The following is a 20,733-nucleotide window of genomic DNA, read 5'->3' as shown; positions in this document are numbered from 1 at the left end:
TGGCTACCACCAGAATGGCAGCCTTTCTGCATAGAGCCCTTATATTCCAACTAATGAGCCAGAGTGGTTGGATGGAGCCTTGCTTTGATATCTCTCCCTGAGGGCAGCTCCTCAACACAGTACCTCCAAAGTACAGCCACATGCTATGCACTTTAGACTTGGTATGTATCTTTGGCCAATAGCCTTCTGATTGAGAGATAAAAATGCTGCTGGCAAGAACAAATGTCAAGTCAGATACAAGAGTGGAAGGTGCTATACGATGGCTTTAAAGTAAATTTTCCAGGGGAATGGCACAAGAAAAAAATAGATGGAAATAATTCTGTTCTCATTTTTTTATTATTAGGAACCTGAACTTCAGTGACATCATCTGGGGATTTGTGCACAAAAATAAGCATAATTACCTTAACTGAAACAAGAATAATAGCGTTTCAAAATACACCTTCGCCTGACAGAAATAAACCAGCATTTGGGAAGCACTTCAAGGTAATTTAGCAGACTGTTAAGATGACTTAATTCACGACATTTTCACTAATTACCACTGCGATCCAGTGAATGTCACCAATAGCAATTTTCCTCCACTAGAGAATAAAACAGGCAGAGAATTGATATCCCCATCTCTTTGATGTAGGCTTGTGTATCCTTTATGTTGAGTTATTAAGAGAATGAAACTCAAGTGCACAAATGAGATGTTCCCTTGGCATTTTGATTTGTATCCTTTTTTTCAAAACATTTATTCCAAGTAGCACAAAAGAAAACTCATTCCAAAAGCTTATCTTAATATATTAGTTTAAATGAATTACCTGCCACAAACCGAGGCTTTTGTCTGGCTATTTTTGCAGGTATCTGCATTAATGCTTTCTGATTTTTCTTTTAAAAAAGGGACAAAAAAATAAGCAGAAAGCAATAACCCTATTCTCAGCACATGTATCCTGATCTGACTCTTCCTCTGTATTATGCTAATTAATATGTAAATCATGGGTGCTTGTCGTGGATGGTCTATATGTGTCCCGTACACCATCAAAGCAGAGCTTTTCCCCTGGTAGCAAGGAAATAAAAATGTCACCTGAAAGGTTGAAAATGCAAGCACATGTAAAAGTCACAGACTGCTGATTGCATCTCTGGACCACTGAGAGGATGTCACCAGGGCAACTAGTGACTGTAAACCTGAGTCCTTTCAAAGTATGCCAGACAAGGTATAAGCTGCTTTGATCAAACTGGCACTGTTGTAGCTTGAACATAAGAAACTGGTGCCCATGAGTCCAACTAAGTGGCAAGTAAACTGCTAAGCCTGCCAGTCTTCTCCAGTGACAGATTTACTGAACCCATTCAATCTCCCGGATAAAGTGGGATCTACAGATCGGAAAACAGAGCTGTGGGAGTGTAAATGCCGGGAGCTGTCGGAGACACCGTGCCTCCCAGAAAGCTAACCCATAAAAAGAGTGGATTCAAAATATTTTAAAAAGGATCAAAAGAGCTGTGGTATTCAATTCCTGATATATCAGGGTATTTTTGAGAAGCCTGATATTTATAGTGATCTCCTCTAAATGCCCGTCCACTGGCTCATAATAAGCAACACCACAAAACACAGAAATTCTGGGCCCAGCCATGTTGGATGTCAAATACATCAAACTGTGATCACACAGAGCACAGAAAATGTAAAGTCTGTTGCTGCTTGGAACTGTGATCCTAAGTGTAAGAGGATAACACAGATTTTGGGAGCTGAACCTGGTGTCCGGCTAATATCACTGACAACTAAAGAAAATCAAAAATTAAATTTTGGAAAAACATGCTTAAAAAACAGTTACAACTTATAACTTTCAAAATGCTGATTTATTGGATGAAAATATAAATTAAAATAATTAGCCCAAAATTTGAGCCACTATTTTCACTATATTTATGAATGTATAATTTAAAAAGCAATTCTGCGCTATTAACCATTTCCAGTGAATTTTGTTTTATAAGTGAATTATCACAAAGAACAACACTGTGACCACTTAATTATAGTAATCTAGAAATGCAAAATCTTAATAATGAAATTGAACGTGAACCTGAGTCTCAAATTTCTTACAAGAAAACCTTTCCTCTGTGGTTGAGATTGCTGGTGTTCGTCAAGTTCTCCAAGGCAAAGCAGGAAGTTCGATAGGAGCTGGGATGGCGGGGCAGGGGTTGAATGTGAGGGAATATGATGGGCAGTCCACAGGGCATCGTCAAGACAAGGATCACCCATGCTCTAACTAAATTACAGAATAAAGTCAAGAAGTTGAATGGCTTGTTCCTGTTCCCCCGCTCTGTTCCTATGGGTCAAGCAATACAATATACTGGCGTTGGCTGTGATATATGGAGGTATACTGACAAACCCATCTGACTGTAAGACTCAGTGATCTATAGGGAAGGGATAAAGATCAAAATCAGCGGCAAAATCTTGTATTTATATAGCACCTTTAGTAATAGGAACAAGTCCCAAGGCACTCAAAATTAAAAAGGTAAAATGTTTTTCACAAAATACACATTATCCAGTGTTAGGCACCTTCAATGATAGTATGTCATTTGTTTGATGAAGTTTAATTTATCACCAACTCTCCAGTCAATGCGAACCAGCTTCTCTGAAATTAACATGGATTTCTGGTTTGATTTCACAAACTATCCCCAAGAGCTTTTGCAGAACTGTCTCACTGTTCTGCTCATGGTTACTTATGAGCCCGTTTATTCTTGATCTGGTTTGTTCATCCACCTTAGCCAAAAGATTACCTTGAGATCCCATGATCTAGGAGAAAGCAGAACGATGTTTATAGTAAATGGAAGATCACATGACTGGGACTTTACAAACATTTTGGAAACATTTCATGGCGATACGATATTTAGAGTGTATACATATGGGATTTTGATTGCCCTTCTCTAATTTTCTCCACTTCTTTTACTGTTCTCCTGAATGTCCTGGAACAAGGTGCTGTGGGAGCAGATTTCCTCTGTCCTTTCTCAGTAGATGGTCTGTTTGATCTCCTGGCAAAGCCATTGGTGTCATCAGACAAATGGGTTTAATGAAACCATTTCTAACCAGCATCTGGTCTGGCGTAGGTGCAGTCGTGTATACTCTGACTGATATCTTGCCTCGCCTTAGCAGTGCAAGGATAGGGAGTTCTGCTTTGGTACACTTATCACAGCATTAGATGAACTAGAGCATTAATGAACACACTAAATAGACTAGAGCAAATACAAGATAGGGTCCTGGCTGATTAGTCTGGTCCAGTATCAAAATACAAAGTTCATTAAACTGATGCATAATCATATAAGCATCCTTTCACTAAAATTTAATATAATCTTGAATTTCATTGGGGATACTTGTAAAACTTGACCACTATTCCAGCAGGCGTCAACAGAACTACCAGAAAATTATATGGAGAGGTGCACAGATGCAGCCATTGTAAACTGCCAGTAATTGTTAAAGACCCGGGATAATAGATAATACAAGTGTAGGAACTCTCTGGACTGAGAACTCCCACTTCACCAGTTTAAAGGAAGAGGACATTGTATACCAAGCAAGAAGTATCCCCACATGGAGGTTATAAATGGAGTCCTTTTGTGTAAAATTTCTCTTCTTAAATTCGAGATTTTTTTTGGATTGGTCCCTTGTGCAAGGGGCTGATAGAATAGAATTTTGTCATCTCTGCTCTCCTCACTTCTACCTCCTTACCCCCAACCCCTGCTCCTCTCCAACACTTCTAGCTCAGGTCTGTCCAGGTACATCCTGTTCACAAAAAGCAATCAGATCCAATCAGTCTGCTCAATGACCACCCAGTAGTGTAGCGGTTAGTGTAACGCTATTACAAAGCCAGAGACCCGGGTTCAATTCCGGCCACTGTCTGTAAGGAGTTTGTACGTTCTCCCCGTGTCTGCATGGGTTTCCTCTGGGTGCTCCGATTTCCTTCCACATTCCAAAGACATACAGGTTAGGAAGTTGTGGGCATGCTATGTTGGCGCCGGAAGCATGGCGACATTTGCGGGCTGCCCCCAGAACACCCTACGCAAAAGATGTATTTCACTGTGTGTTTCGATGTACATGTGACTAATAAAGATACCTTATCTTATTTTATCAAAGTTATGGATAGTGTGTTTGACAATGTAATTTAGCTGGTATTACTTACTGAAGCTGAATTTAAGATTTACCAGGACCCGCTCATTCCAGACCTCAATCACAGACTTAGTCCAAACATGGACAGCAGAACTGAATTGCAGAGCTGAGGTAAGAGTGACTGGCCTTGACATCAAGGCAGCCTGTGACCAGGTGTGGCATCAAGGAGGCCTGGTAAAAATGAACTCAGTGATCATTAAGTGGAAAACACTCCAATGGTTAGAATCACACCTTACACAATGGAAGATGGTTGTGTTTGTTGGAGATCACCCTGGATTCACTGCAGGAATTCTTTATGGCAATGCCCTTGGCCCAACTGTATTTAGATACTTCATCAATGACCTTTCTTCCACTAGAAGTGGGGTAGTCCACTGACGATTGCACTACATTCAGTTTATAACTCCTCAGCCAAGGAAGCAACCCCAGGTAATATTCAGGCTGATAAATGACAGTTAAGATTTGTGCCATAAAAATGCTAGACAATAACCATCTACAATAAGAGAAAGTCTAACCATCTACCCTTGATGTGCAATAACATTACCCTTCCCAAGTCCCCCACCATTAAAATGCTGAGGGTCACCATTGACCAGAAACTCAACTGGGCCAACCACATAAATACCATGGCTACAAAAGCAGGTCAGAAGCTGGGAATCCTGCAATCAAGGCTCAGCTCTTGATACTCCAAAGTCTTCCCACCATCTACAAGGCAAAAGTCAGGAGCGCAGTGAAATGCTCTCCACCGCTTGGATAAATGCAGGTCTAATAACACTCAGGAAACTCCCACAACCCAGGACAAAACAGCCTGCTTGATTCATACTCCTGCAGGCTTCCCTCCAACTTGCACATCGTCCTGACTTGGAAATATTATGTGGTTCCTTCATCATTGCTGGCTCTATACCCTGGAACTCCTTACCCAACTGCATGATGAACTTACCTTCAAGGGAAGGATTGGAGCAATTCAAGAAGGTGGCTCAGCACTACCTTTTCAAGGGCAAATAAATGGTGGCCTTGCTGATGATGCCCAACAAATAAATAAAACAGACCTAACACCACCCACCCACCTCCCCCCCCCCACCCACACACACACACACAACACACACACACACACACACACACACACACACACACACACACACACACACACACACACAGAGCTACTCCCAGTGTATAAGGGGGTAGCAGGAACCAGGGATGTGCCCAGAGTTACTGGCACCCATCAGCACCATGTTAAGTAAGTGTTTGACCACAGTTATTAAGTATCCATTAGTGTCAGCTTATAGATTTTTCCATGCCAAAGTCTGCTTTGTTTAAAGTTTATTTAAAGAAAATAAAAGTATGTTTTAATTTAAATTGAAATAAATTGTTTTTTTTTGAGCAACTTTACAATATCGCCAGGGTACAAAATCAGGGCTTTAGCTCATGGCCAACAGAGAAATTTAATGATAGCTCTACCAGTGAAGCTGATAACTCAAAAATAGAGCTGTCAATTAATGACTTGGCTGCAGTTGTTAAGGGCTATTACATGCCATTGTTCACTTTTAAAAACAAGGGTTGTGGGGGTCTGATTTATTGCCATTGATTTTAACAAGATGATTCATTTATCTCAATTTTACAGAAGAAGCAGCAAATAAACAAGTTTCGTTTGCATTAATACGCACCGAGTCCTGTTTTTGTCTAAACTCTCTCTCCCTTTGCAGACGATATTGATCTATCTCTGCTTGAGCCTCATCCTTTGCTTGCTTCAGCCGTCTTCCCTTTCCTAGAAGTAACGTTCACAAAGAAAATGCCCGATAAAGGCTTCATACCAATTGAGCCACAAGCTTAATAAACAGAAAGCACACAAGGGGATCATGGACTGCAAAACAGAAGGAAGCTGGACTGATTAGTATGGTTCCTGTAAGTTACACTGCCTTATGTCGGGAATAATTCCTTTTTGATGATTTATTGATTTTCTTCATGGATTCTGTCCTTGTGTGCATGATTTTCATTAGGTCTCAAAGCACAAAATCTAATTAAAGAAGACAGTTGCCTTTTTTTTTAATCCAATTTCTCATTGCTGCTCTGAGCTGGAGCATCTGCAGCCTGATGTCTGGTGATGTAACGTGATGTCTTCTTTACAATGTGGTCGGCACAGCATTTTGGAGTCTCGGTTGCTGCTCTTCAGAAACCTCTGTGGGTATCGGCGTGTGTCGGATAATTGTGGTCCGTCACACTGGCAGGTCTTGCATTGATTTATCAGACTGGTGCTTCAGTCTGATGACCCAGGGCAAGGTAAGCAGGCCCCTCGCTCCGTCTATTTTCCATATGATGTCTCGCTAACTCTGGAAAACTGCCATGGACTGAGTTGCATGCCTCCTCGTGCCTAATTGCATATTAAAAAGAATTAAAGGATATGATGGTCATGCTGGGAAATGGCACTAAAGTGGAAGATCAGCCTCAGTTTTGGTGAATGGTGGAGCAGTACTGAGGGCTGGACGGCCTACTCTTTCTCCTACTTCTCTGGTTTCTTTTGTTCTTAACTCAAGTGTGGCATTGATGGGGGTCCCTGCAATTGCTTTTTTTCTTAATTGTGGATTGGCTGTGACAAAAGAATGTTCCATCTTTGAGAAGCCATAAAAGGAAGACATTTAAAAAGGCTCTTACTTCTTCCATAGGGAGTGATCGTCTGGCTTACACCATCCAATTCAAGACAGTCGTCTAACTTAACTGCGCACTTCAGAGTCATCAGTGGTGCAGAGTTAATAAGTGCCACATGTGACAAACCTTCCTCTGTTTACCAGCCAGTGAGTTCTTGCCTTTTACTGCCGAGTACTAAAGTTTAAACTGATTTGTTATTAAAACAGAAAATGCTAGAAATACTCAGCAGATCATGCAGCATCCCTAGGGAAATCAGGGATACTGCTTCAGGTAGGTTACCTTTTGTAGTTTTTTTTTTCGCTGGGAATAGTTAGGAATAGAACAAGTGATAAAGGTCAGAGAAAGTGAGCAGGGGAGGCCTGCGGCAGATTGGAAGGCTTGGGGGCTAGCAGGTGAGGTTTAAATATGGAGAAATGTTCTGATGATATAAGAATGTGAAAGGAGTGCTGGAGGTTTGAAATAAAAATGCCAGAAAAGCTTATTACCTGGAACCTGAACTTACTGAAATTGAGCTCCGAATTCTTGTCTCTTGAAGGCTATAATGTGCCAAGTGGGAAAATGTGGGTGGCACAGTGGCGGGCCCAGTAGAGTTGCTGTCTGAGAGACAGAGACCTGGGTTCAATCCTTCCCTCTGCTGTTATCTGTGTGGAGTTGGCACTTCCTCTCTGCGAACACGTGGGTTTCCTCCAGGTGCTTTATTTCTCCCCCAGGGTGCTCCAGTTTCCTCCCACGTCCCAAAGATACGTGGATTTGGTAGGTTAATTGGCTACTGTAATTTGCCACCAGTGTGTAGGTGAGTGGTGGAGTCTGAGGGGAGAAGGTGGGGAGAATAAAATGTGGAATTAATGTAGGATTACTGTCAATGTGTGGTTGATGGTTGGTGCAGACTTGATGGGCCAAAGGGCCTGTATTCTTGCCGTATCTATGACTCTGTGAAATGATGTTCCTCAAGCTTACATTGAGCTTTGTTAGAACTGTGCCTGAGAAATGAAGTGACAGGTGCCTGGAAGCTTGGTCACGCTCGCAGGACTGACTAGAGATGTCTTGGAAAAACAGCTACCCCACCTTCATTTGACTTCCCCAGTGTACAGGAGTCCACACTGTGAGCAGCGAACATGGTAAATTGGAAGAAGTTCAAGTGAATTGCTGCTGCGTTTGGAAAGGGTGATAAGGGCTGTGGAAGTCTGGAAGGCTGGTAGAAGGACAAGTGTTGGGTCTCCTGTGGTTACATGAGAAGGTGCTGTGGGAAGGGGAGTGGGTGTTTCTGGAGATGGAGGAGTTAACAAGAAAATTCTGGTGGGAACGAAGCTGAAAAGGGAGGGGCAGAGATGATGTGAATAACAATTGCATTGTGCTGTTTTTGTAATGATATTAGTAGGAAAACTGTACTGGACTGGGAACACTCACTTCTGAAGTTTTTACCATAATGTTGACCACATGTTTTGGAAATAGGTCCCATTCCAAGAAAAAGTATGGTACACAAATCTTCGAGAAGTAGTTTTATGGTGTGATTAGTTAGGCCACAGCTGGAGTACTGTGTACAGTCTGGTCACCACACTACAGGAAGGATATGATTACACTGGAGAGGAGATTCATCAGGATGGAGCATTTCAGTTGTGAGGAGAGACTGGAAAGGTTGGCTTTGTTTCCTTGGAGCAGAGCAGACTGAAGGGTGACTTGCTTTAGGTCTATAAAATTAGAGGTGAGTTGAGGAAGAAATTTTTTATGGAGAGGGTAAAATCTGGAAGACATTGCCTGAGGGAGTGGCGAAGGCAGGTACTCTCACAACATTTATGAAGTATTTAGATGAACACCTGAGATGGAAGGCTCAAGATAAGTGCTGGAAAATGGTATTAGTTGATTGGCACTTGTTGGCTGGTATGGATATGGTGAACCGTTAGGCCTATTTCCATGCTGTATGCCTCTATGATTCAATATCAGAAATGCAGCTTTAAAGAATGACTAGACACCACACTACATTCCATGTTTTGTACTGCCTGTTTCGTGAAAGACACAGCCAACTTCCACAGTTTTGATCTCTTTCTCTAATTTCATCTAAAGATCTGTCAGCATTTCAGCTTGAGATTGAGTGTAATTCCAATGGGACCAAAATTCCAGACCAGGATTCCAGACCCACTGTTTAACATAGAACATAGAACAGTAAGTTAAAGTGCTAGACGTTAATCCTTGCCACTCCCCCCCTCAATATATATATTTGGGAGATCATCTACCCATTTGGTCAAGGTCCAGATCCATGTGGTTCCCTGAACTCTTATGCGTGTCATTGCCACAGACATGTCGTTCCAACCTAAGAGGCAGGATTGTTTTAATTAATGACAAGTGCATATTTGGATGATTATTTATTTGGCAATTGTACAACACAATATTCAGCTCTGAGCTGAATCAAGTTCCTCTTCCCATCCTGACGAAATTCAGAGGGTATGTGTGGACTCCTGGGGTGGGGCAGAAGAAGCGTGGAGGGATTGGCCAGGAGAACTGGACAATCATCTACCCAAAGCTTCCAGAATTACCAAATCTCACACTAGTTATAGCACAAAGAGGACTATTCAGGCTCTTGAGTCCATTACCAGTTCTATGCAAGAGCAATCCAGCCAGTCGCCCTCTCCACTTTCTCTCCAAACTCTGCAAACCCTTTGCTTTCAGATAATTATCCAGCCCCCTTATGAACGCCACAAATGAATCTGCCTCCCCTCCTACCTTAGGAGTACAAATCACACACTAACCATATATCATATAACCATTCTTCATATCCCTTTTGGTTCTTTTGCCAGTCACCTTTCATTCTTTCTCCCCCAAGTCTGTTAGTGGGAACTATATCCTTTATGATTTTAAATACCACTATCAATCCCCTCAGAACCTCCTTTGTTCCAATGAGAACAATCCTAGCTTCTCCAAGGTCCCTCATCCATTCTAGTAAATATCTTCTGCACCCCCTCCATAGCCTTCATGTCCTTCCTGAAGTGTTGTGCCTAGAGTTGGATGATTTACAAAGGTTCATCGTGACTTCTTTGCTCTTCCACTCTCTGCCTCTATTTATAAAGTCAAGGATCCCACTTGCTTGTTTTAACCAATTTCTTAACCCACTCTGCCACTTTCTACAATCAGCCTGGTCCACACTTGTGATAACAACCTGGCTCATAAGCTCTTTGCACTATTTTATTCTCTCTCCTATTGGTCATCTGGGGAGTTCCAGCTTTAACTTCCTTACCCTTCTACATCATGGAAATGGACCTGGATTGTGGGTGAAGCTTGCAAATTTTAAAGGTTTCCTTTTATTCAGTGACTGGTTTGTTGGCTTTTTTGAGGTGGGGGTTAGTGATCAGAGGAACAGGTCTAATTATCCCTTAGCATTGATAAGGATACCTCCCTCTCTGCAGTTACCTTTGAACTTGCCTTTAAATCTTGTGATTGTAAAGGGTACTGTTTGAAATCTGCGGTAAACTGCCCATTCGCAAGCAGCTTTGAGAACAAGGCACGTTTTCTGTGCAATTGCAGCCTGACCCCATTGTCAACACTCCTTAGTGTTAAGGGTGATAATTCATATTCATTGACATGGAGCCAAGCTGGAGAGAGATGGAACCATTATCTCAGGGTCTTGAATGGCTAAAGTATGGACTACAAAATAAATTAATAAAAACACAATAGCTTCATGAGACTAGTCAAAACTTGACTTGAAAATCTCCCCTATGTTTCCCTGGATGGGCTCATTTGGTAAAGGCAGTCGATAATGGAGCCACAGACCAGATGGGTGCATGCTTTGAGTTGTAGCTGCTGCTGCTGAGTGAATCGAGCTCAGCCAAACTGGCAGGAGGGGTGTGACAAACTGGCCTCTTTGCCCCAGGCTAGAGGAGAGGAGCAGAGCCAGTCTCCCTGCTGATCGCTATCCCCCTGGATACAGAAATGCTGCTGCGTGGATGTCGAGTGAGGGCAAGATCGGCTTCTGTTGCGATTTCCTTCCCTCCCGGCACCGCCTTCACTCTTCCCCAGAGCCAGATAACTTGTGAATGTTCGGTGCCTAGGCTCAGCAAGGTACAGCTGGGCTCCTGGCAGCTTCTGAGGCCTGACCCCAGCAGGAGTCAGTGGCTTCCACACGGGCACACAAAATTTCATTTATGAAGGAAAGCTTGCTGCTTTTAGGTCAATGACTAACATAACAGAGGGTGTGAACTTTAAAATCAAATTGCTTCCCTCATTAATCTGGAAATGAGCAAATTAAATAAAATGCCATATTGTCTTTTACATGGAGATAATGCAATGAATGGAAGAGATTTCCAGGTGGAGTAAATGCAGGTGAAGACACCAGAATTATTTCGCCGACAGACAGAAATAAAAATGGAGCAATCATCAGATTTCCCTTGAAAGGGAAAATCAGAAAGGCCAAATGGTTTAAAGATTTTGTAAGTCATGAAACTGAGGCCAGTGCCTTGCCTCTGTAGAGACCTGATTGTCTTGAGTGAACCCCAAGCATACAAATAAAAACAGAAAATGTTGGGACACTCAGCAGCTCAGACAACACCTCTGGAAAGAAAATCAGAGTTAACATTTCAAATGTCAAGGGTCTCGGATGAAGGGTCTTGGACTTGAAACGTTATCTCTTTTTCTGTTTCCACAGATGCTGCCTGACCTGCTGAGTTTCCCAGCATTTTCTGTTTTTATTTCCGACTATCAGCATCTGCAGTTTATTTTGAATTTCATTGGCTGAATGTACATATATGGGGCTTGTGGCACTTTCAGTGCTGGACATTGATCCAGTCAAGGCCAGTGGTTTCCCAGATACTTGTGCAAACTGTTACCGTGTAGGACACTGCAGCTTCACCTGAGCAGACTTCAGGCAGAATTTCAGCAGGTGACACAACATGTGTGTCTAACAGTAGTATGCCGGTAAAGAAAACTCTCATCCCTAAATTATTCATTTCTCTGCGATGTCTTCTCTGGCACAGTATGTGCAGCTCTCTGCAGGATCAATGACAGGGCATTTTCCTGCTTTCCACAAGCCCTTCCCTTTGCTCCCAAATGAAATTGCCTGCAATATTGTGGCCAGTATTAGATTATGGCCAGTACAAAGTGCATGCTAAATTTGAAAAATGTGCCAGTGATGCTGCTGCAAGCAAGTTTTTCATTGTATTTGTACCTCACCCAACTTGTGCACAATGACAATAAACTTGATGATGGTAAAAAGTGACACAAATATGCACTATCTATGAAAACTTTTGTCAATACATTCTGTATTGTTTCTGATCACCAATTTTGTTCAAAGTCTTAAGATTCTCCACTGTGTTGAAACTATCTTTCATCACCTGTGTGAGCGGACAAGCATTTGTTAATAGATTTAGCTTACTCACTCTTCTTAGCTTCCTCCAACTTTTCCTTTGCCCGTTTCTCTGCCTGTAGAAGCTGATGGATTCCCTGCGAGTGACTGGTCATGTTGTCCTGTGAGGCAGCACCCTGAGAAGGTGATGAACAGCTCCAAATTTATAGGGATCCTGATGACTTTGATGACTTGCTGTTGCTGCAAACAACAAAGACAGTCGGGACGCAGCTTGTGTGGCAGTGGCCAGCTCCAGTCACAGGCTGCTTTCAGGTAGTTACAGCCAACACAATAGCTCATGGATGCTTAATGTGCCTTGTCTGATGACAAAATAAAACAAAACACACTGACTGTGGTCATGTGCAAGTGAATTTATGCAGCAGGATCAGCAAAAAATACTAAACAAAAAGGCAATTTTCAGGATCTTTTTACCCACTTATCAGACTTTGCTCATTTTTGTTGCTCTTTTCTTTACATTTACATTTTCCTTCAATTGCACTTCATACTCTGGTAGTATAATTAAAATAGACCAACTTGGCAAACATAGGCTTCATTTATTTCAATATTTTAAATAAATAGATATTAATGTTTCATTACCATTTCAGGAAGTTTCTTCCCCTCCACCATCAGATTTCTGAACAGTCCATGAACTCTACCTCGTTATTCCTCTTTTGCACAATTTTATTTATTTATATTTTGATAAATTATAATAATTTTTACGTCTTGCACTGTACTGCTGCCACAAAACAACAAATTTCACAACATATGTCAGTGATAATAAACCTGATTCTGATCAATGTACACTGTGACTAGACAGTGCGACGAGACAAGACAGCGACTACATGTGGTAGGATTATGCCAATATATAACTACCTCTGAGTTCTTCAAGGAAGGGATTCATGCTCACAGCGTAACTCAAGTAATGGCAGGTTCATTTAGGTCTGAGCCCTAAATTAGTAATACATCTCAGCGTCCGTGTAAGAATTTTCCCAAGAGTTGGATGACATCAAGTAGGGTGAAGTCACGGTCTTCTCCCCAGGGTAGGGGAGTCTAAAACTAGAAGGTACAGATTTAAGCTGAGAGGGGAAAAAATTTAAAGTGGACCTGAGGGGCAAATTTCTCCACACAGAGGATGGTGGGTATGTGCAACGAGATGCCAAAGGAAGTGGTAGAGGCAGGTACAATTACAAGGTTTAAAAGACACTTAGACAGGTATGTAGATAGGAAAGATTTAGAGCGATATGGGCCAAATGCAGGCATATGGAACTAGCTTAGGTAGACAAACTTGGTCGGCATGGATGAGCTGGGCTAAAGGGCCAATTTCTGTGCTGTATATCCCTATGACTCTATCAAAGTGCGTAAAAGAGAACAAAGAGTGAGAACAAAGAGTAAAGGGATGAACAAGAGCAAAAGGGCGTAGAGGAAAAGCTTCTCTTTAGTAGAAATATTAACTGAAACTATGGTGCTGTCTGCTTTGTACACAAATCTCTATCTTATATTTCTATTTTAGCTGGGTATAACTGGTTTCTGTATATTTTTAACTTGGTACGGGTGGCTCAGATCTTCAGGTGTGAGTGAATGAATTATCCTAAAGATAGGATGTGTCCGATCTCATGGAAAGATTTCTTCCTGGCAGTTACCAGCACCAACGTACAGGATTAAATAATGATGGTAGTGGATTGTAGTTTTTAGTAACATAGATTAAAGATTAAACAAATAAGAAAGTCCAAACCAAATCGAATAAAGACATGTAGGAAAACATGGGCTGGATTGCTAGAGTAACCTGTGGCTGTTTGACCTGTTGCAGGTTACATCCAAAATTCCTGTCAGTTGCAAGTTATTGAAAAGGTTCAGATGCTTCACCCCACTGACACCTAAATCTCACAGTTTACTCAAGACTTCCAGCTATTCATCCATGGAATTAATATCATCCCATCATCCCAACCCATTGCAAGACATTCACTCATCCATTCCCCTCTTCTTACAGAAGAAAGTGAGATATGATTGCCTCCAGATTGACTGCTGAGCCAAAGGTGTACAGATGAAGGCATCCAGCACTTGGTCTGACACTCACAGTCCCCAGCTCAGCTACAGGCAAGCTGAGTTCTATAACGTTTGATTTACATGTGGGACTTGCACTTGGGGTGACACCATTGCATGAGAGCATGCAGAATGGGCAGAGCTTAGCAAAGTATAGTCACAGAGGGCTTCTCGCCACTGTCTCCTGAAGTGATGCTTTTGGTGTTGGTATTGGTTTATTTCTTGGTCATAAGTACCGAGATACACGAAAAGTTTTGTTTGCATGCCACTCAGACAGATCATTCCAGACATAAGTACATTGAGGAAGCAAAAAGAAAACAATGCAGAATATAGTTGTTGCAGTTCCAGAGAAAGTGCAGTGCAGGTAGACAAATAAAGTGCAATGGCCACAACAATGTTGATTGGGAAATCAAGAGTTCATCTTTACCATATGATAGGTCCATTCAACAGTCTGATTACAGCGGGATAGAAGCTATCCTTGAGCCTGGTGGTACGTGCCCTAAAGCTTTTGCCTAACAGGTGAAGGGAGAAGAGAGAATGACCGGGGTGGGAGTAGTCCTTGATTATGTTGGCTGCTTTCTCGAGGCAGTGGGAAGTGTAGACGGAGTCAATGGAGGGTTGGCTGGTTTGTGTGATGGACTGGGCTGTGTTCACAACACTCTGCAATTTCTTGCAGTCTTGGGGCACAGCAGTCTCCATAGCAAGTTGTGATGCATCTGGATAGGATGTTTTCTATGGTGGATCTGTAAAAATTGGTAAGAGTCATTGGGGACATGTCAAATTTCCTTAGCTTTCTAAGGAAGTAAAGGTGTTGGTGTGCCTTCCTGGCTGGTTCTGTTGCTTTGGGTAAGAACTCTGCTCACATTTTCCTGTACAAACTGTACAAGATGCAGCAAGCAAAGGCAAAGAGAGGCCCTCTTCTGGATTGGGTCTGGGGGTGGCCAGTAGTGGTGGGACGTGACTGAAGGATGATGGTAGAATGGTGCAGGAATTGGAAATGATGCTTCAGGACTCCAATAGTGCTCTCCATAGTACTGTGGATGGTTCAAGGCTCTTAAGGAGGAGTGTCCTTCTCTGAAACCAGGAACCCAGGACATTCCCTTGTTTTGACGTGGTTACATCATTACGACTGGGCAACCTTGGAATGAGGGAGTCATGCAGTTTCCCAGATGCATGGCATCAGCATTGTATTTGAACGTTAATGGAGTGAAAGCCCTGGTGTTTGTGGGAACGGTCAGGGAAATACATGTCCCAGGCAGTCAGTCAACCCCTTGCCAAACGATGTGCCTGCCCTCCTTGCTGCTCTCCACCTGGAGAAGGAGCTGAATGCCTTGGAAATTCTTGGAAAACTCACAAATGCAATCTGGGAGACATAAGTGACATCTGCTACAGCCACTTGGAATGATCCAGGAAGTGAGAGTTACTGTGACCCTCATTGAACAGTTATGGCTCTGCCACCACATCTCTGTGTCTGCCGGATGTCAAATACAATGATGGCTCCTTTGGATACTTGGCTGCTCAGCCAGGTGGATTGGTGATCTGCTGCCCCTGAATATTCCAGGAGGATAGGCCTCCTCATCAGAGTCCTTCTCCCCCTCCTCTTCCTGTCTCTTCTGACATTATGACCTTGCGCTTGTGCCCTCTCCTTCTCCTAGTCTTGTTGGTGATCCGGTGGGGCTACCATTAAAGGCCCATTACTTGAATGGAAAGATCTCTCTCACAGGGTGTCAGACAGAGTTGTCTGGTGTTACGTGAAAGCAGAGATGTGGAAGTATAACCAATTAGCCTCCTAATTACCCATTATACCAAAAGAAATGGCACGACAAGACTCAATTCAGTGGAAACAAGCCGACTTTGAATGAAATGCTAAAAGAGGTCTTTATACCTGCTTACGTAATATATCAGTTCAAAGCAACAATTTACAAACTTCAGAACATTGGTGAACTTTGGTTGAATTTCCCTTTGTGCCTACCTTCTTTGAAGTGTTTGGACCATTTAATCGGTACAGCACAAATGGAGGCCATACGACCCATTGAGTCAATGCTAGAGATTATGCTATTATCATGGACTAATGGATAACCCACTCTCCCATAAGCAACCCTAACCCCTTCCTGTTAACCACAGCAATGAAATATTTGGTGCTGACTTCCTTATTTTAAGTCACGGCTGCACCCACGCCCACATACTCCTTGAGGTTAAAACCCAGCCCGTGCTGTCTCTATCCTTCATTTGGACAGTTTTAATATGATTCTTGAAATGTGATGAAAATGTTTAAAAAACAGGAAATCCATATTAAGCGATAACTTCTGTAATATAAGTGGATTTTGGTCTATAGCACAGTTGACTGTAAATCTGGTGACCCATTGTTTAATATCAAATGTATTATGCAGTGTTTCATTCTGCTCAGTGAGATGAAGATGGTTAACCCTTTAATGTTAGAAAAACCCAGTTGGTGCAATTGATAAAAATAAATGGTCACTCAAGAGTTTAATTGCTACTTGGTTTCAGAACTTTGAAGAATGACAGCTTCAGGTCACAGCTAGAAAGAACCCAATACTTTTTAGACTGCTTTGTATTTGTAACTGCATCAGAATTTATATTTTTATTTTAATATATTCCTAGCAGATCTCAAGGGATACCTCACAGTAAAGGAGAGAAACATTTGCTATCAAAATAAGGATGTTACGCCAAGCAATGGGCAGTGAGGGGTGATCATGTTGAGGCAGGGTAAGGGTGATACTGGTGACCCAGAAGTTTAGCAGCACTGAAAGGCTGGTCCTAGAGGTTAAGTCTATGAGGACAAGGAAGTGAGGTTTGGCATCGGCAATGGCTCCTTACATTTGAGACAACTGAGGGCTTTCATGGGCAAAATCTGCCCGATACCTCATATGTGCTTCATGAAAACAAGTGATTGATGAAGGTGATTTGTTGTCTCCACTGGTAAGCCAGACCTTCGTTCTGAATATAGCAGATGAAATAGTACATCCACTGGTCCTGAGGCCAACCAGTCAATATGCACCACTTGTCCATCTAACTGCCATGTGTAACATTCCCCATGCTCTAAATGGATCTTGTTGGAAGTGATAATGAATGTAATCTGTGGTGTAGCTTTACTGACATATATATGTCATGTTTCTTGTCCCTCTGCTTGTGCGTGAGAAGAAATGGGCACGTTATCAGGAAGTTGAATGAGTGAACTACAACGCAGCACAACTATTTTGGCAGTTCCTGTGATATTAATCATAATGTTAGCCTGATCACTTATCGACGGAGGTGACAGGAACGTTATGACAAGATCAAAACAGGATGAGTGATTCAAGTCAATAATAATACTGATTGTCCTGAATTCACAGATGCTGCCAGGCTAGCTGAATGTTTCCAGGACTTTTTGTTTTTATTTCAGATTCCTACTGTCTGCTGTATTTTATTTGCTCATCATGCTCCTAGGTATTGGGATTGAGAGGGATGAGGGGGGTGGAGAGAGAAAATGCCTCCAAATTTTCCCTGTTAATTATTTCTGGTGTGGCCTTCTTGAACGTGGTAAGTGGCTTGCATTGATTGGTTGCTATGTGACGTTGCCAGTGTTGTTGCCCAGAGTCGTTGAAAGCTATATTCATGTGAGAATGTAACATTATATAAGTAGAAGCAGAGATGGGCTATTTGGACCATTTAGCCTACTTTGCAGTCATTAATATGATGATCCTTCACCTCAGTGCCAGTCTCCTGAACTAACAGCATATCCCTTGATTCCCTTAATATCTAAAAATCTATAGATCTCTGCCTTGGATATGCTCAGCAACTGAGACTTCACATCCCTCTTGGGTAGAGCATTCACTGCCCTCTCAATGAGGAAATTTCTCATCTTGCTCCTGCATGGCTGACCCCTTATTTTAAAACTGTGACTCCTGGTTCTAGACATCCTCGTCAGGGGAAATATCAACTCCACACCTATCCTGTCGAGCCCTTTAAGATATTTATCTGTTTCAACGAGAATCAGCTCTCATTCTTCTGAAACTGTACAAGAGGTCGGTGAGGCTGCATTGGAATAATTGTGTTCATTTTTGGTCACTCTGCTGGAGGAAAGATACCATTAAGCTGGAAAGAGTGCAAAGGAGATTTGCGAGGATGTTGCCGGACTCAAGGGACTGAGCTATGGAGAGAGGTTGAGCAGGTTGGGACTTTATTCACTGGAGCGCAAGGAAGAATGAGGGGTGATCTTATAGAGGTGTATAAAATCATGAGGGCATAGATAGAGGCAATGCACACAGTCTTTTTCCAAGGGTTGGGGAATCAAGAACTAGAAGGCATGGTTTAAGGTGAGAGGGGGGAGATTTACTAGAAACCTGAGGGGCAACTTTTTCACCCAGAGGGTGGTCAGTATATGGATGAGCTGCCAGAGGAAGTGGTTGAGGCAGGTATATTAACAACATTTAAAAGGTGTTTGGACAGGTAGATGGATAGGAAAGGTTAGAAGGATATGGGCCAAATGCAGGCACATGGAACTAGCTTCGGCAGACAACTTGGTTGGTATGGGTGAGTTGGGCCGAAGGGCCTGTTTCCATGCTGTATGACTCTACTCAAGTGAGCATAGCCGAGTCTGCTTCATCTCTTCTCTTATGATGAATCAATCTGATGAACCTTCACTGCGCTTTGTCAAGTATAAGTATATCTGACCTTGGATAGGGAGGCTAGACCTGTGCACAATATTCCAGATGTCGTCTTAGCAGGCCTCTTAGTATTGGAAAAAGACATCTAGACTTTTGGAATTCAACTCCTCTTGCAATAAAGACCAGCATACTGTTTGCCTTCTTAATTGCTTGTTGAATCTGCTTGTTAAATTTTGGTAACTTTTGTGTGCATTGACACTTTTTTTCAGTTTCTCGCCATTTAGAAAAAAGTATTCTGTGTTCTATTTTCTTCCACCAAAGTGGATGATCTCACACATTCCACATTATATCTATCTGCCATGATCTTGCCCAGTTCATCTTGCCTGCCCTGAAGTCTCGGAAGACTCCCTACATCCATCTCGTAGCCCATACCAACACCTAGTTTTGTATTATCAGCAGACTTGGATGTATATATTTGATTTCCTCATCTAACTACCTCAATGCATTGTGTAATGAATTGATCTGTATGATCGGTATGCTAGACAAGTTTTTCACTGTACCTCAATACAAGTGATAACAATAAACCAATTCCAATTCCAAGTCAGTGATATAGAATGTTCTGGTTCCCAGACTAGTTCCTGCAGCACCCTAATTGTCGCAGCCTTTCTATAGAAAAATGACACGTTTCTTTCTACTTGTTTCTTTCAATTAACCAATTCTCAGTTCATCCATTGTATTACCCAAATACTGCACACTCTAATTTTGCTTAATAGCATTTGTGCGGTATCTTGTCAAGGACTTTCTGTAAGTCCACATACACTAAATCACTGATTTTTATCATTCTAGATTTTTCTTTCATGAATGCCTGTTGACTCGGTACAATTCTATTTTTATTTTCTATGTGCCTTGTACCACTTCCTTAATGATAGACACCAGCATTTCCCCTACCTCTGATGTCATGCTCCTATTTTAAAGTTAGAGAGTCATGGAGTCATACAGAGGCCCTTTGGCCCACCAAAAGCCAACCTTTTAGTTCATCTATGTTAATCTCATTTGCCCACATTAGGACCATATGCTTCTGAGTCTTGCCTACTTCAGTGTCTGTTGAAATGCCTCTTAAACATAGTAATTGTATCTGATTCCACTTCATCTGTTGGCAACATGTTCCAGATATCAACCACTCTCTGTTAAAAAAAAATCTTAGCCTCAGATTCCCTTTAAAACTCCTTCCTCTCACCTTAAAGCTATGCCCTCTTGGTTTTAGTGCAGCTACGATGGGAAAAACATTTCGACTATCTACCCTGTCTATGCCTCTCAGAATCTTGTATACCTCTATAAGGTCACCCCCTCAGCCTCCTTCACTCCAGGGAAAACAAACCCAGCCTACCCAATCTCTTCTCATAACGAAAGTCCTTCAATCCGGGCCACATCCTGGTGAATCTTCTCTGCATAGCCACATCCTTCCTATTGTGCGATGACCAGAATTGTGCACAATACCCAAGTGCAGCCTAACCAGTGGTTTGTAAAGTTGCAACATAACATCCCAACTCTTATGTCTATGCCCTGACCTATAAAGGCAAGCATGCCATGTGCCTTCGTTCACCTCTCTGTCAATCTGTGTTGCCAATTTCAGGGAACTATGGACTCATTTCTTTGTTAAATAATGGGGTTACATTTTGCTACCTTTCTTTCTGTGGGAATTTATGAAATTTTGGAAAATGGCCACTGATGCATCTATTATCTCCCTAGTTACCTCTTTTAAAAACCTCAGCTTCTCACGTCCTAGGGTACTTACTGGCTTTCAGTCCCATTAGTTTCTCCAGTACTAGTTTTTAACTAATATTAATTTCCTTTCTGGAGTCCTTATGCAGGGTTTCAACCCTAAATGTTGACAATTCCTTTCCTCTCAGAGATGCTGCTCGAACCTGCTGAGTTCCTCCAGCAGATTGTTTGTTGCTCTTAATTTTCTTTTTAATGGATATTGATTTCCA

The 20,733-nt window shown here is 42.1% G+C and overlaps 1 protein-coding gene across 1 annotated transcript; it reads right to left on the bottom strand.

The window, feature by feature from the left end:
• Positions 1–1,930: 1,930 nt before the first annotated feature.
• LOC127567820 (V-type proton ATPase subunit G 3-like) lies at positions 1,931–12,747 on the bottom strand. The gene is made up of 4 exons (XM_052010930.1): positions 12,693–12,747; positions 12,130–12,415; positions 5,788–5,888; positions 1,931–2,764 (listed from the first exon to the last, which is right to left on the bottom strand). Exons 2-4 carry the CDS (start codon positions 12,209–12,211, stop codon positions 2,585–2,587), a joined length of 363 nt encoding a protein of 120 aa, XP_051866890.1. The 5' UTR covers positions 12,212–12,415; positions 12,693–12,747; the 3' UTR covers positions 1,931–2,584.
• Positions 12,748–20,733: the final 7,986 nt, after the last annotated feature.

Source organism: Pristis pectinata, chromosome 3 (assembly GCF_009764475.1).
Source record: "Pristis pectinata isolate sPriPec2 chromosome 3, sPriPec2.1.pri, whole genome shotgun sequence".
Lineage (NCBI taxonomy): Eukaryota > Metazoa > Chordata > Chondrichthyes > Rhinopristiformes > Pristidae > Pristis > Pristis pectinata.
The sequence above is the reverse complement of the archived record's forward strand: the minus strand, read 5'-3'. Positions and strand labels throughout refer to the sequence as shown.